We start from the raw sequence: 15,502 nt of genomic DNA on the forward strand, positions 1-15,502 counted from the left end.
AGATGCGTTTTCGTTGTATATTTGATATTGAATCCTGCAGTGTTGAGATATCAAGTTACGGTTATCATAGACAGACCAATAAATGATGAAGTAGCTCCTTTGCTGTAGTCACACTCAGATGATGGACGTGAATTTAAACAAAGCGATAAGATAAAGTAGTGCGACAATAAATACAGTAGACTACAAATGTGAAATTAATTTTAGAAAAGTTCCACAATTTTATACAATTTCCGCGTAATTTTGCTTCTTACCTTGTATGAAATTGGCGTTATTAGCCATTCAAACAATGAAAGTTGAATTACTTGAAAGAAAAAAAGGAAATATCAAAATCAGGGTAAAATGAAAAGAAAAAACATAAAATGGCTTTACCATGTGATATTAATTCTATATCTGGAGGCGTGTATGTGCTGAATGGGAATGAGGAGGGGGAGGGATGGGTTAGGTAATTCGTGTTTGATATGTTAATACTTTTTGTGCAGAACCTAAACCAAAATACTTCAAACTGATTTTTAAGGATAGAATGTATGTTTTTTTTTTGTTGTATTTTTTTATTATCATTATTTTCAAATTGTACTCGTTTTGACATAATACTGCTATAAATCTAACATCACTTCCGCGGGTACTTGTGGCTACGGACTGTCCCTTATTTCCCTTATGCTATTCATATAAAACGCGTATACTACTGAATGTAAGGTTCACTGAAGTTTTTAATACACATCATGTTTTAATAATGCTGCATGCCATTTGAACATTCTTACAGATATAACAAGGGAGACAACCCCTTCAATCTTCCAGTAAGTCCTCTGACGTTACAGAGAGAACACTAAGACTCGATTCCAGTAAGTCCTCTGACGTTACAGAGAGAACACTAAGACTCGATTCCAGTAAGTCCTCTGACGTTACAGAGAGAACACTAAGACTCGGGTCCAGTAAGTCCTCTGACGTTACGGAGAGAACACTGAGACTCGGGTCCAGTAAGTACTCTGACGTTACAGAGAGAACACTAAGACTCGGGTCCAGTAAGTCCCCTAACGTTACAGAAATAACATTAAAACTCGGGGTTCATTAAGTCCCATCACTTTATAGAAATAACACAGAATCATGCAGTTCCGCCATCTCGAACATGTGATGAACTATCCAAGATATTCAATGTGATGTACTCACTCCAGGGTCCTTCATTGCGGACTTCATGACCCTTACTCACTCCCCTTATCCTTAACCTCCATTTGCATTTCCCTTCAGAAAAACTCCGTTTTGTACCGTCTAGGATAAATCGAGTTTCTGTTGTGTAAACTCTGAGGATGGGAATCCCACGGTCGCTCAATTTTATCCAATCGCAATCGTCATTCTTTTGCAGCTGAATTTCATACACCAGATTAGATATTTCATTCGAGTTTGAGGGAGATGTCCATCTAATATCTATCTGAGTAGCAGAGTTTTTCGATATTTCATAAACACTATCTTCCATTGTTATCTCACCAGGGCATACTGGTAAATCAGGTATCAAGTTAGATGGCAATGTCTGTCGGCGAACGATTTGAGGCGGACGAGGGACATACGGAAGAGTGTTTCCATTGCGTATACCAAAACCACCCGATAGGTTTGTAGGAGTTGATAGCTGGCGTCTGGCTAATCCACGTTCATTCTTGCTTCTGTGAATCAACAAAATCAACAAAGAAAATAACAACATGTCAATAGAAATCCTAATTCAAATATAAATTCGATGAAACTAGGGCAAAATATCAACTAAAGAAAGATTTACATGGAAAAGTGTTCAGGAAGAAATACAGTGAGAATAAGATCTGGTGTTCCAAAAGGGTGAGCATTTTCTGCTTCATCGACGAAACCCGCCATGCAATTGGTCGAGTGCCTCGAATCGAACCCGGGTCCCTGGCGTGATGATCGAAACATGCTATATCAGCTGAGTGATAGAGACTGTATTCGCTCCTTTTACATTTATTTCATCAGTATAATTTTATATATATGTAGTTATGTTTTTGACTGGTTAAAACACCACAAAGTAACTACGGTATAAAATATACAATAGCCAAATTTAAGCTCCCCTACTTTAGACTTCCGTGTTTACACACTGTTAACCGTCAGTGTGCCTACATACATAACTATAGGTCTACTCATATGAAATGCTAACGTATATATCACACCGTCAGGGCGCACGACAACGAGGAAGATATCAGGCATATCATCTGTATGGTACAGATTATAACAGACACACAAAATGACTCATTTAGCGCGATTTTCTATAGTCATGATTAATCTACATAGCTGTACAAAAAATCCATGTTAGAGAAGGTATCCATGATGTGTTGTTTTAAACAGGTTAGCACTGATAAGATTTAGTCTTATTCATGTACATTATGTTCACTAATTAAACAAACCTTGTTTGCAAAACCACGTGACCTTCAGTGGAGAATTGAGCTCCATTGCATAGACTAGTATCACATCCACGTAGTAGGGGTTCGTCGTCCGGAAAGTCATCAGTCTCTTCATCGTCGCCGTCGTCACACGGGAGATGAATTTGTAGTGTTATATCACCCACATCACAACCAACCACCTCCCCGGAGTAGTTTTCCTTCGTCACCGTGCTCATTACTTCTGAAGAAAGACCTGTGGTTGATACAGTAGTTTTAATGTACTGTGTCTTTTGTAACTTCCTACAGTGACTAGTTACAGGTACAGGTGAAAACTGCCAGTTCTTATCAACAGCACCACATTCTAACATATAAATAAACACCTGTAGTTTATGCTTTCCTCTCCATAGTCACACAGATATGTGTCGGTATTCCCTGGCAGCTAGTACTTCGTGCAGGTGAATATTTCACCTGTCGCACTGCATATCCCTGCACGACAGCCTCGTATATTATTAAGCTCATATAAATGACTTATCTATATTTGACCGTTTGTGTAAAATATTTCAAGCCTCACCATAGTAATTCATACACTGTATACAAATGCATGATGATTTTAACATCTCATGATAAAAAACAATTTCGATAAATACGTCCCCAATTCGACTGAAGTATGTTTGATAAGACAACTCGACTCTGACAGAATGTGTTCATGGTAGCAATATTAACTATCAAACTATATTTCACTCGTTATTCTGATAAGACAATGTAAGTTTAGCAAAAGGTGTGAGTAGCTAGTATCTTTGTGCTACTACAAGATTGATTTAGCTGGCGTTGCTGATGAACCAGGAGATATTTACAATTCCTAGACAAGTGGATTTATTTACCGGTATTTTTGCTTTTCTATGTAAGGAACAAGGCATTTGGATCAGATATGGAATACTGTGGTCAGATACAGGTCAATAGGGTAAGATATAGAATATCAGTGTCACATACAAGGTACTGGGGTCAGAAACAGGTAGTGGGGTCAGATACAGGATAACGCGGATATATAAAGTTACTTGGGTCAGAAACAGGTAGTGGGGTCAGATACAGGATAACGGTGATATATAAAGTTACTTGGGTCAGAAACAGGTAGTGGGGTCAGATACAGGATACCGCGGATATATCAATTTACTTGGGTCAGAAACAGGTAGTGGGGTCAGATACAGGATAACGCGGATATATAAAGTTACTTGGGTCAGAAACAGGTAGTGGGGTCAGATACAGGATAACGCGGATATATAAAGTTACTTGGGTCAGAAACAGGTAGTGGGGTCAGATACAGGATAACGCGGATATATAAAGTTACTTGAGTCAGAAACAGGTAGTGGGGTCAGATACAGGATAACGCAGATATATAAAGTAACTGGGGTCAGAAACAGGTAGTGTGATCAGATACAGGTTACTCGAGTCAGATACATGATATCAGACAGATACAGACAGTTACAATTACTGCAGTCAAATACAGTTGCTGGGATCAGATACAGATTAGCAGGGTCAGATACAGAGTACTGGTGTTTGATACAGAATATCGAGGTCGGATACAGGATACCGGGACCAGACAGAGGTTACTAGAGGTCAGACACATGGCAATGGGGTCAGAAACAGAATACCGTGTCAGATACAGCGTACTTGTGTTAGATACAGAATATCGAGGTCGGATACAGGATACTAGGGTCAGATACAGCGTACTGGTGTTAGATACAGGTCAGATACCAGGTCAGTACACTGGTGTTAGATACAGAATATCGAGGTCGGATACAGGATACCAGGGTCAGATACAGCGTATTGGTGTTAGATACAGAATATCGAGGATCAGGATATCGTCGGATACAGCGTACTGGTGTTAGATACAGAATATCGAGGTCGGATACAGGATATCAGGGTCAGATACAGCGTACTGGTGTTAGATACAGAATATCGAGGTCAGATACAGGATACTAGGGTCAGATACAGCGTACTGGTGTTAGATACAGAATATCGAGGTCGGATACAGGATACTAGGGTCAGATACAGCGTATTGGTGTTAGATACAGAATATCGAGGTCGGATACAGGATACCAGGGTCAGATACAGCGTATTGGTGTTAGATACAGAATATCGAGGTCGGATACAGGATATCAGGGTCGGATACAGCGTACTGGTGTTAGATACAGAATATCGAGGTCGGATACAGGATACCAGGGTCAGATACAGCGTATTGGTGTTAGATACAGAATATCGAGGTCGGATACAGGATATCAGGGTCAGATACAGCGTACTGGTGTTAGATACAGAATATCGAGGTCGGATACAGGATACTAGGGTCAGATACAGCGTACTGGTGTTAGATACAGAATATCGAGGTCGGATACAGGATACTAGGGTCAGATACAGCGTACTGGTGTTAGATACAGGATATCGAGGTCGGATACAGGATACTAGGGTCAGATACAGCGTACTGGTGTTAGATACAGAATATCGAGGTCGGATACAGGATACCAGGGTCAGATACAGCGTACTGGTGTTAGATACAGAATATCGAGGTCGGATACAGGATACCGGGACCAGACAGAGGTTACTAGAGGTCAGACACATGGCAATGGGGTCAGAAACAGAATACCGTGTCAGATACAGCGTACTTGGATCGATACAATTGTATGGTTTGATGTCCCTCTCCTCCAACAACATCCAAACAATTGTATGGTTTGATGTCCCTCTCCTCCTCCAACATCCAAACAATTGTATGGTCTGATGTCTCTCTCCTCCAACAACATCCAAACAATTGTATGGTCTGATGTCTCTCTCCTCCAACAACATCCAAACAATTGTATGGTTTGATGTCCCTCTCCTCCTCCAACATCCAAACAATTGTATGGTTTGATGTCCCTCTCCTCCTCCAACAACATCCAAACAATTGTATGGTTTGATGTCCCTCTCCTCCTCCAACAACATCCAAACAATTGTATGGTTTGATGTCCCTCTCCTCCTCCAACATCCAAACAATTGTATGATTTGATGTCCCTCTCCTCCTCCAACAACATCCAAACAATTGTATGGTCTGATGTCTCTCTCCTCCAACAACATCCAAACAATTGTATGGTTTGATGTCCCTCTCCTCCAACAACATCCAAACAATTGTATGATTTGATGTCCCTCTCCTCCAACAACATCCAAACAATTGTATGATTTGATGTCCCTCTCCTCCTCCAACATCCAAACAATTGTATGATTTGATGTCCCTCTCCTCCTCCAACAACATCCAAACAATTGTATGGTTTGATGTCCCTCTCCTCCAACAACATCCAAACAATTGTATGGTTTGATGTCCCTCTCCTCCAACAACATCCAAACAATTGTATGGTTTGATGTCCCTCTCCTCCAACAACATCCAAACAATTGTATGATTTGATGTCCCTCTCCTCCTCCAACAACATCCAAACAATTGTATGGTTTGATGTCCCTCTCCTCCTCCAACAACATCCAAACAATTGTATGATTTGATGTCCCTCTCCTCCTCCAACAACATCCAAACAATTGTATGATTTGATGTCCCTCTCCTCCAACAACATCCAAACAATTGTATGGTTTGATGTCCCTCTCCTCCTCCAACAACATCCAAACAATTGTATGGTTTGATGTCCCTCTCCTCCTCCAACAACATCCAAACAATTGTATGGATTTGATGTCCCTCTCTCCTCCAACAACATCCAAACAATTGTATGGTTTGATGTCCAAACCCTCTCTTCCAACAACATCCAAACAATTGTATGGTTTGATGTCCCTCTCCTCCAACAACATCCAAACAATTGTATGGTTTGATGTCCCTCTCTTCCAACAACATCCAAACAATTGTATGGTTTGATGTCCCTCTCCTCCAACAACATCCAAACAATTGTATGATTTGACGAAAATATAATGCTTTAATTAGTTTTGTCATCTTATTTTCAAAATCAAGAGGAGGATCACGAGACTTTGCAGTACAAAAACAAATGAATCCTGATGATTACTTGTGAATCAATTCTAGTGCCAATCTAGATAGTTGGAAGTCTGAGTTTCTTAAGTCTGTGCAATATTTGCCATGGAAACGTATCCCTACACAAACTTCTGCAGGAGACATAAACGGTATGTGCACTTTGATAAATAAATAAGTACTAAACAGGATCATAATGAACAAAAAAAAAAAAAAACCCATATTTTTCTGAGGTCTACGAAAATGGCACAAAACTCCAAATAGTGCAGATACCTGCTCTAAAAACAAAAAACAAAAACATAAAACATGTCAGCAAAATCATCATTCAAACTCCAATTAAATAAAACTAGGTCAAAATATGACTAAAACAAAATGTACACGGAGACTCCTGAAAAAGTACAAGGAGAGTAACACAGTGTGGTCCGGTCGTGTACTTTCTTAACCCAAGCAAGTAGCTAAATATTTGAATATATAATCTTTCTATCCGTGGTATTGTTTACTACCGAAGGCTACCGTTACCGTAGGACATTCCTGTACAACTTATCTGAACACCTTTTTTTTACTTGTACTTGTACATGGTGTGTTTCTACAAACAATTAATTCACTAATCTTCTTTACAACTTTAGTCATTAAATTCCGGTTTGTGCCAAACCACTTGTGAATATGTAATGAAGAACAATGCTTTCCAAGGAGAGTAGGTCCGCCACTAAAACTTCATACTATCAATTGCTTCAGATTGGGTATGAAATGAGTGGCGGATGTATTGTATAAAAGTAGAATCCAGTTACAGACTAGATATGAGTGTCGGATGTAGGGTATGAACGTGTAGTCCTGTTACAGACTAGATATGAGTGTCGGATGTAGGGTATGAATGTACAGTCCTGTTACAGACTAGATATGAGTGTCGGATGTAGGGTATGAATGTACATACCTGTTGCAGACTAGATATGAGTGTCGGGTGTAGGGTATGAACGTGTAGTCCTGTTACAGACTAGATATGAGTGTCGGATGTAGGGTATGAATGTACATACCTGTTGCAGACTAGATATGAATATCGGATGTATAATATGTGCATACATTCCTGTTACACACTAGATATGAGTGTCGGATGTAAGGTATGAATGTACATACCTGTTGCAGACTAGATATGAATATCGGATGTATAATATGTGCATACATTCCTGTTACACACTAGATATGAGTGTCGGATGTAGGGTATGAATGTACATACCTGTTGCAGACTAGATATGAATATCGGATGTATAATATGTGCATACATTCCTGTTACACACTAGATATGAGTGTCGGATGTAGGGTATGAATGTACATACCTGTTGCAGACTAGATATGAATATCGGATGTATAATATGTGCATACATTCCTGTTACACACTAGATATGAGTGTCGGATGTAGGGTATGAATGTACATACCTGTTGCAGACTAGATATGAATATCGGATGTATAATATGTGCATACATTCCTGTTACACACTAGATATGAGTGTCGGATGTAGGGTATGAATGTACATACCTGTTGCAGACTAGATATGAATATCGGATGTATAATATGTGCATACATTCCTGTTACACACTAGATATTAGTGTCGGATGTAGGGTATGAATGCACATACCTGTTGCAGACTAGATATGAATATCGGATGTATAATATGTGCATACATTCCTGTTACACACTAGATATTAGTGTCGGATGTAGGGTATGAATGCACATACCTGTTGCAGACTAGATATGAATATCGGATGTATAATATGTGCATACATTCCTGTTACACACTAGATATTAGTGTCGGATGTAGGGTATGAATGTACATACCTGTTGCAGACTAGATATGAATATCGGATGTATAATATGTGCATACATTCCTGTTACACACTAGATATGAGTGTCGGATGTAGGGTATGAATGTACATACCTGTTGCAGACTAGATATGAATATCGGATGTATAATATGTGCATACATTCCTGTTACACACTAGATATGAGTGTCGGATGTAAGGTATGGGGTAACAATTAGCATTATCATGAGGGCATCTTGCAGTGTGACGCTGACTGAAGTGGTGTATATCACGTTACACTAAAGAGGCAAACAGAATTATAAAAATCTGTTTCGGAAACGGTGACCTAAAAACACAAAAACAATACCAAAACTTTTTGGTCAGATTTTATTTACAATAAAGTTTGAAATAGGTATATTTCCTGTCGAATTCATCAATAACGTTCAAAAGCAAACTACATGTACATAAAAGTAAAGTTTGGGTGTACTAAATAATAAATACTAAATAACTAGGACGAGGTGTAAAACATAAATTACCTTATATGAGCATTTGGGACGGGATGAATATAAGATAGTTAGGAAAAGATGTGTGTTAGATAGTTCCGAGGGAGGAACTGGAACGGGGTGTGTGTAAAATAGTTCCAGGAGAGAGCTTTGGGTTATATGTGTGTAAGAGGGTTCCGGGACAGAGGGTTGAGGTAGGGTGTGTTTAAGATAGTTCCGGGAGAGAGGGTTGAGTGAGGTTTGAGTAAGACAGTCCCGTGAGAAACGATTGGCTGATGTGTGTGTAAAGGAAAGTTCCGTGAGAGAGGAAGGTTAGGTTTGCAAGATAATTCCGGGAGAGACGATGGGTTGATGTGTGTTTAGGATAATTCCGGGAGAGAGGATGAGGGAGTTTTGTGTAAGACAGTTCCGGGAGTAATGATGGAGTTAGGTGTGTTTAAGATAGTTCCAGAAGAGAGGGTAGGGTGAGGTTTGTGTCAGGTAGCTCCGGGGGAGAGGTTGGCGTGTGGTTTGCAATATAGTTCCGGGAGAGAGGGTTGTTTAGATTTGTGTCAGGTAGTTCCGGGGGAGAGGACGGGTTGAGGTATGTATAAGACAGTTCTGGGAGAGAGGGTTGTTGAGATTTGTGTAAAATAGTTCCGGGAGAAAAGTTGGGGTGTGGTTCGCAATATAGTTCCGGGAGAGAGGATGGGAAGAGTTGTATGCATGAGATAATTCCGAGAGAAATGAAAAGGTCAGTTGTGTTTAAGAATGTTCCGGTAGACAGGATAAGAGAGAATTGTGTAAGATCATTTAAGGAGAAACGATGGGGTGAGGTGTGTGTAAGAAATTCTGGGAGAGAGGACGAGAGAGGTTTCCGTAAGATAGTACAAAGGGAAACGATGCAGTGAGTTGTGTTTAAGATAGTTCCGGGACAGAGGGTGGGGTTAGGTTTATGTAAGATTGTTCCGGGACAGAGGTTGGGGTTCGGTTTGTAGAAGATAGTTCAGGGAGAGAGGGTGGGGTTAGGTTTGTAGAAGATAGTTCAGGGAGAGAGGTTGGGGAAAGGTTTGTATCAGATAGTTCGGGGAGAAAGGGTTGGGTTAGGTTTGTATCAGATAGTTGCCGGAGAGAGGGTGGGATTAGTCTTGTATCAGAAAGTTCCGGGAAAGAGGTTGGGGTTAGGTTTGTATCAGATAGTTCCGGGAGAGAGAGTGGGGAAAAGTTTGTATCAGATAGTTCCGGGAGAGAGAGTGGGGTAAGGTTTGTATCAGATAGTTCCGGGAGAGAGGGTGGGTTAAGGTTTGTATCAGATAGTTCCGGGAGAGAGGGTGGGGTAAGGTTTGTATCAGATAGTTCCGGGAGAGAGGTTGGGGTAAGGTTTGTATCAGATAGTTCCTGGAGAAATAGTGGGGTTAGGTTTGTATCAGATAGTTCCGGGTGAGAGAGTGGGGATAGGTTTATATATGATAGTTCCGGTAGAGAGGGTGAGGTTAGGTTTGTATCAGATAGTTCCGGGAGAGAGAATGGAGTACAGTTTGTATCCGATAGTTTTGGGAGAGTGGTTGGGGTTAGGTTTTTATCAGATAGTTCCGGGAGAGAGGATGGGGTACAGTTTGTATCAGATAGTTCCGGGAGAGTGGTTGGGGTTAGGTTTGTATCAGATAGTTCCGGGACAGAGGATGGGGTTAGGTTGATATAAGATATTTCCTGCAGAGAGGGTGGAGTAAGGTTTGTATCAGATAGTTCCGGGTGAGAGAGTGGGGTTAGGTTTATATATGATAGTTCCGGTAGAGAGGGTGGGGTTAGGTTTATATCAGAAAGTTACGGGACATAGAGTGGAGTTAGGTTGATATAAGAAATTTCCTGGAGAGAGGGTGGAGTAAGGTTTGTATCAGATAGTTCCGGGTGAGAGAGTGGGGTTAGGTTTGTATCAGATAGTTCCGGGTGAGAGGGTGGGGTTAGGCTTATATAAGATAGTACCGGGAGAGATGGTGGGGAAAGGTTTGTATCAGATAGTTCCGGGTGAGAGGGTGGGGTTAGGCTTATATAAGATAGTACCGGGAGAGATGGTGGGGAAAGGTTTGTATCAGATAGTTCCGGGAGAGAGGGTTGGGTTCGGTTTGTATCAAATAGTTCCGGTGGAATATGTGGGATTAGGTTTATATAAGATATTACCGGGAGAGTGGTTGGGGTAAGGTTTGTATCAGATAGTTCCCGAAGAAATTGTGGGGTTAGGTTTGTATCAGATAGTTCCGGGTGAGAGAGTGGGGATAGGCTTATATATGATAGTTCCGGTAGAGAGGGTGGGGTTAGGTTTGTATCAGATAGTTCCGGGAGAGAGAATGGAGTACAGTTTGTATCCGATAGTTCTGGGAGAGTGGTTGGGGTTAGGTTTTTATCAGATAGTTCCGGGAGAGAGAATGGAGTACAGTTTGTATCCGATAGTTCTGGGAGAGTGGTTGGGGTTAGGTGTATATAAGATACTACCGGGAGAGATGGTGGGGTAAGGTTTGTATCATATAGTTCCGGGAGAGAGGGTGGGATTAGGTTTGTATCAGATAATTCCGGGAGAAAGGGTGGGGTTAGTTATATATAAGATAGTACCGGGAGAGAGTTTGGGGTCAGGTTTGTATCAGATAGTTCCTGGAGAAATTGTGGGGTTAGGTTTGTATCAGATAGTTCCGGGAGAGAGGGTTGGGTTAGGTTTGAATCAGATAGTTCCGGGAGAGAGGGTTGGGTTAGGTTTGTATCAGATAGTTCCGGGAGAGAGAGTGGGGTTAGGTTTGTATCAGATATTTTCGGGTGAGAGGGTGGGGTTAGGTTTGTATCAGAAAGTTTCGGGAGTAATTGTGGGGTTAAGTTTGTATCAGATAGTTCCGGGAGAGATGGTGGGGTAAGGTTTGTATCAGATAGTTGCGGGAGAGAGGGTTGAGTAAGGTTTGTATCAGATAGTTCCGGGAGAGAGGGAGGGTTTAGGTTTGTATCAGATAGTTCCGGGAGAGATGGTGGGGTAAGGTTTGTATCAGATAGTTCCGGGAGAGAGGGTTGAGTAAGGTTTGTATCAGATAGTTCCGGGAGGGAGGGTGGAGTTAGGTTTGTATTAGATGGTTCCGATTAGGAGGTTGGGTTAAGGTTTGTTTCAGATAATTCCGGAAGAGAGGGTGGGATAAGGTTAGTATCAGATAGTTCTGGGAGGGAGGGTGGAGTTAGGTTTGTATCAGATAGTTCCGGGAGAGAGGGTGGGTTAAGGTTTGTATCAGATAATTCGGGAGAGAGGGTGGGGTAAGATTTATATGAGATAGTTCCGGGAGAGAGGGTGGAGTTAGGTTTGTATCAGATAGTTCCGGGAGAGAGGATGGGGTAAGGTTTGTATCAGATAGTTCCGGGAGAGAGGGTGGGTTAAGGTTTGTATCAGATAATTCGGGAGAGAGGGTGGGGTAAGATTTGTATCAGATAGTTCCGGGAGAGAGGGTGGGGTAAGGTTTGTATCAGATAGTTCCGGGAGAGAGGGTGGAGTTAGGTTTGTATCAGATAGTTCTGGGAGAGAGGGTGGGGTAAGGTTTGTATCAGATAGTTCCGGGAGAGAGGGTGGGGTAAGGTTTGTATCAGATAGTTCCGGGAGAGAGGGTGGGTTAAGGTTTGTATCAGATAGTTCCGGGAGAGAGGGTGGGTTAAGGTTTGTATCAGATAATTCGGGAGAGAGGGTGGGGTAAGATTATTATCAGATAGTTCCGGGAGAGAGGGTGGGGTAATGTTTGTATCAGATAGTTCCGGGAGAGAGGGTGGAGTTAGGTTTGTATCAGATAGTTCCGGGAGAGAGGGTGGGGTGAGGTTTGTATCAGATAGTTTCGGGTGAGAGAGTGTGGTTAGGTTTATATAAGAGTTTACTGGGAGAAAGGTTGAGGTAAGGCTTGTGTAAGATTGTTACAGCAAAGAGGGAGAGATAGTTTGGGTGATTGAGTGGAATGATGTTTGACAGATCTGAGAGAGAGGGTTGGGAGCGTGTGTATTGAAGTGTGTGTGTGAAAAAAATATAGTTCAGAAGATTATATAGGATGTTCTGTGCACTGAATCTGACAGATCCGGGAGTGACGAGATTAATTAACAACGGACTAAATTTTGTTTTGGATCCCTCTTGACTCGTCACATGAGGGTTTTAAGTGAGTAATTGTTACTGTAACTGTTTAAAGTGATATCGGATACACTTAACTACACAGCATTACACAAGCAAAACGAACACCATGTATATATAAACAAAGGCCGGCGCAATAGATACATTTAATATTGTACAATTTTGGTCGTGTATAACTACAATTCACTTTTCCAAATGTTCACATAACGAGAATATCGATGTGATATTACATGTTTTTTAAACAAAATACTGGAATTGGTGTTGTTGCCTTAGCCGTCTCTAAAACTGTTACACTATACAATCTTATGTGATCATGAAATGAATAATCTGATTTTACAAATGTTAGATGTGATATCATTATGTTTTCTTAAGATTTTATCAAAACGTAATTTGATTTCATCGTTGTATGATTTGGTATCAACATTATATATGCTTTCGTCAAGATACGGTTCAGTTATACCGCTATAATATTTGAACCATTCCGTCGTGACATTGAAGCATCTTTACATAGTTTCGTCTTGTCCCTTAATTACATTGTACACACCATGGGAGGGGGGATTTAGTACATTTCCTCGCTGTGAAATATAAGATGTAAGTGAAAATATAACTGAAAGTGACATGTTTTGATATTTTCACTCATTTTTTACCGATCAGATCACAGTATTTGAAGCGAAAATATCATGTTTCCCCATAGTGCATTGCGTCACTCATAAGGGACGACAACTCTCGTAGAGATTGTAATAAAATGGATAAACTTTACAATACTGAACTGGTCTTGGCCAGTCTGAATTTAATAACTGCCGTTTAATGTGTTGTATTTACTTATCTTATATCGAATTAGAAGAGGCGTGTTTTAGATTCGATATTATTGTAATAATGGTAACAGACAGAGCGTCAAATTCACACTGGTATCAGTGATGCGTGAATAAAAATGTAATAAACACAAAATTCACTTTCCCCCTATTTATTTGTTGGCAAGGAGTTATATCTATTCAGCTTCACAGTCGTCACACACTATTCCTTGAAATGTAATCCTTATTCATCAAGAAATAAAATTTTGTTTACATCCATTTCTATAGATTAAACGAAATTTTGTTGTTAAGGAACATAATACTAATATTTCAGGGAAAGTTTAGCAGAAAATGAAATATTTAGCGGCAATATTCATTCGTGGGATGCAGGTAATATAGTTTGTACGCCTCTTTCCCATATTTTTAAATTTTTTTTTTTTTTTTTTTTGTTTTTTTGTTTTTGTTTTTTTTTTTGTTGTTTTTTTGTGACTATGTGCTTTCTTCTGTTGTGTTATCGGGAGACAGGAACATGTTTTATGATAACGAAAAGATAAACACAGTGTCTTTTGATAAAGTATATCTACAAGACTTATAGAGCAACAAAATCACAATACTGACATATAACACATCCTCTACTTGACCTTTAGTACAGTGTGCTCTTGAAGAAAGCACAGAGTTCTGCTATATCCTGGTCCTGTGCCGAAAGAGGTCACGGATATCACATTTGACGCAAAACGTGTCATTGTGTGTAGTTGACAACATTTTGTTACATTTTCGGCATATACTTATGAACTTTCAAAATTATTTTTGCCATTCTCTTGGATTTCATTATTTCTTTCAATTTTTAGAAACAGACAACAATCTTTTCTATCTTCTTTAAACTTTATGATTTTATTCAAAGTCCACGCTTCCATCACGGAATGAAAGTTTGTCAATGGTATGAACAATACACATGGTAAACATTATGATGTGAACGAGACGTTAATATCTTTTGGTGCAATCTAAATGTCAATGATAATTACATGTATCAGATACTTACCGCTGTCTATTGCTGAAACATGACCAATCTAAACAGAAATGCTTCAGTGATACGTCATTATGGGGATATACATTTAGAAACTTTTTTGGGTGCATTGTCACTGTTTCATCTCATCTTAGTAGGTTTTCTGATCTTGGAAATACATTGTATTATTGTAACCAGCCTTGTGTCGTAGACTGAATATTTATGGCCTCTTGGCCACCGTTTAGTTGTGGCTAACAGTAATAAAGAACTACGAATCTTTTTGAAGGCATATTTTGATGTGTATTGACCAAATTGGAGATTCCTTACATGTTCTCTCAGCTATTGAAGAGCGATACACTTAGAAGAGAGGAGACAAAGTCAGGCGATCATACCATTGTCATAAGTAGGACGGTTGAGAGGATACTCGTTGTATCATAAGTATTTGTTCTACATACGCAATATTCGTATCCCAATTAAAATACACGAGCTCTCTGTAAAAAGAACACATTAAGTTTATAATCATCTGGCATCTGCACGTTGGAAAAGTGAGGTGTGGTTATTTACATCAAAAGGACATAGGTCAGTCATTTCGTTTTTATTATAATTTGTCAGTGAAGCAACACAAGACAAGAGACTAATTATTGCTGTTGACGGTAAATTAATCTGGTTATCTTCCTAATTCATCAAACGGACACTGGAAAAAATCGTCTGTGTTTCACATCAACTGCGTATACCTACTGATTTCTGTGTATACTTTAACCTTCCTAATTAATTCTACTGATTTCTGTGTATACTTTAACCTTCCTAATTAATTCTACTGATTTCTGTGTATACTTTAACCTTCCTAATTAATTCGCCTGATTTCTGTGTATACTTTAACCTTCCTAATTAATTCGCCTGATTTCTGTGTATACTTTAACCTTCCTAATTAATTCTA

General features: G+C 39.9%; 1 protein-coding gene across 1 annotated transcript; it reads right to left on the reverse strand.

Moving 5' to 3' along the window:
• Window positions 1-1,099: 1,099 nt before the first annotated feature.
• Window positions 1,100-2,608, reverse strand: LOC132563268 (uncharacterized). The gene is made up of 2 exons (XM_060228027.1): window positions 2,397-2,608; window positions 1,100-1,649 (listed from the first exon to the last, which is right to left on the reverse strand). Exons 1-2 carry the CDS (start codon window positions 2,606-2,608, stop codon window positions 1,100-1,102), a joined length of 762 nt encoding a protein of 253 aa, XP_060084010.1.
• Between the last annotated feature and the right edge of the window lie 12,894 nt (window positions 2,609-15,502).

Source organism: Ylistrum balloti, unplaced genomic scaffold, assembly GCF_031769215.1.
Source record: "Ylistrum balloti isolate Yb309-2 unplaced genomic scaffold, AGI_CSIRO_Ybal_v1 Utg371666, whole genome shotgun sequence".
Classification (NCBI taxonomy): domain Eukaryota; kingdom Metazoa; phylum Mollusca; class Bivalvia; order Pectinida; family Pectinidae; genus Ylistrum; species Ylistrum balloti.

Bases quoted from the DNA above. Each gene is read 5' to 3' on its own strand.
- LOC132563268 (XM_060228027.1), bottom strand. From the start codon at position 2,608: ATGAGCACGGTGACGAAGGAAAACTACTCCGGGGAGGTGGTTGGTTGT. The intron at 1,650-2,396 runs GTTTGTTTAATT...GATTCACAGAAG, and splicing joins CACGTGGTTTTGCAAACAAG to CAAGAATGAACGTGGATTAG.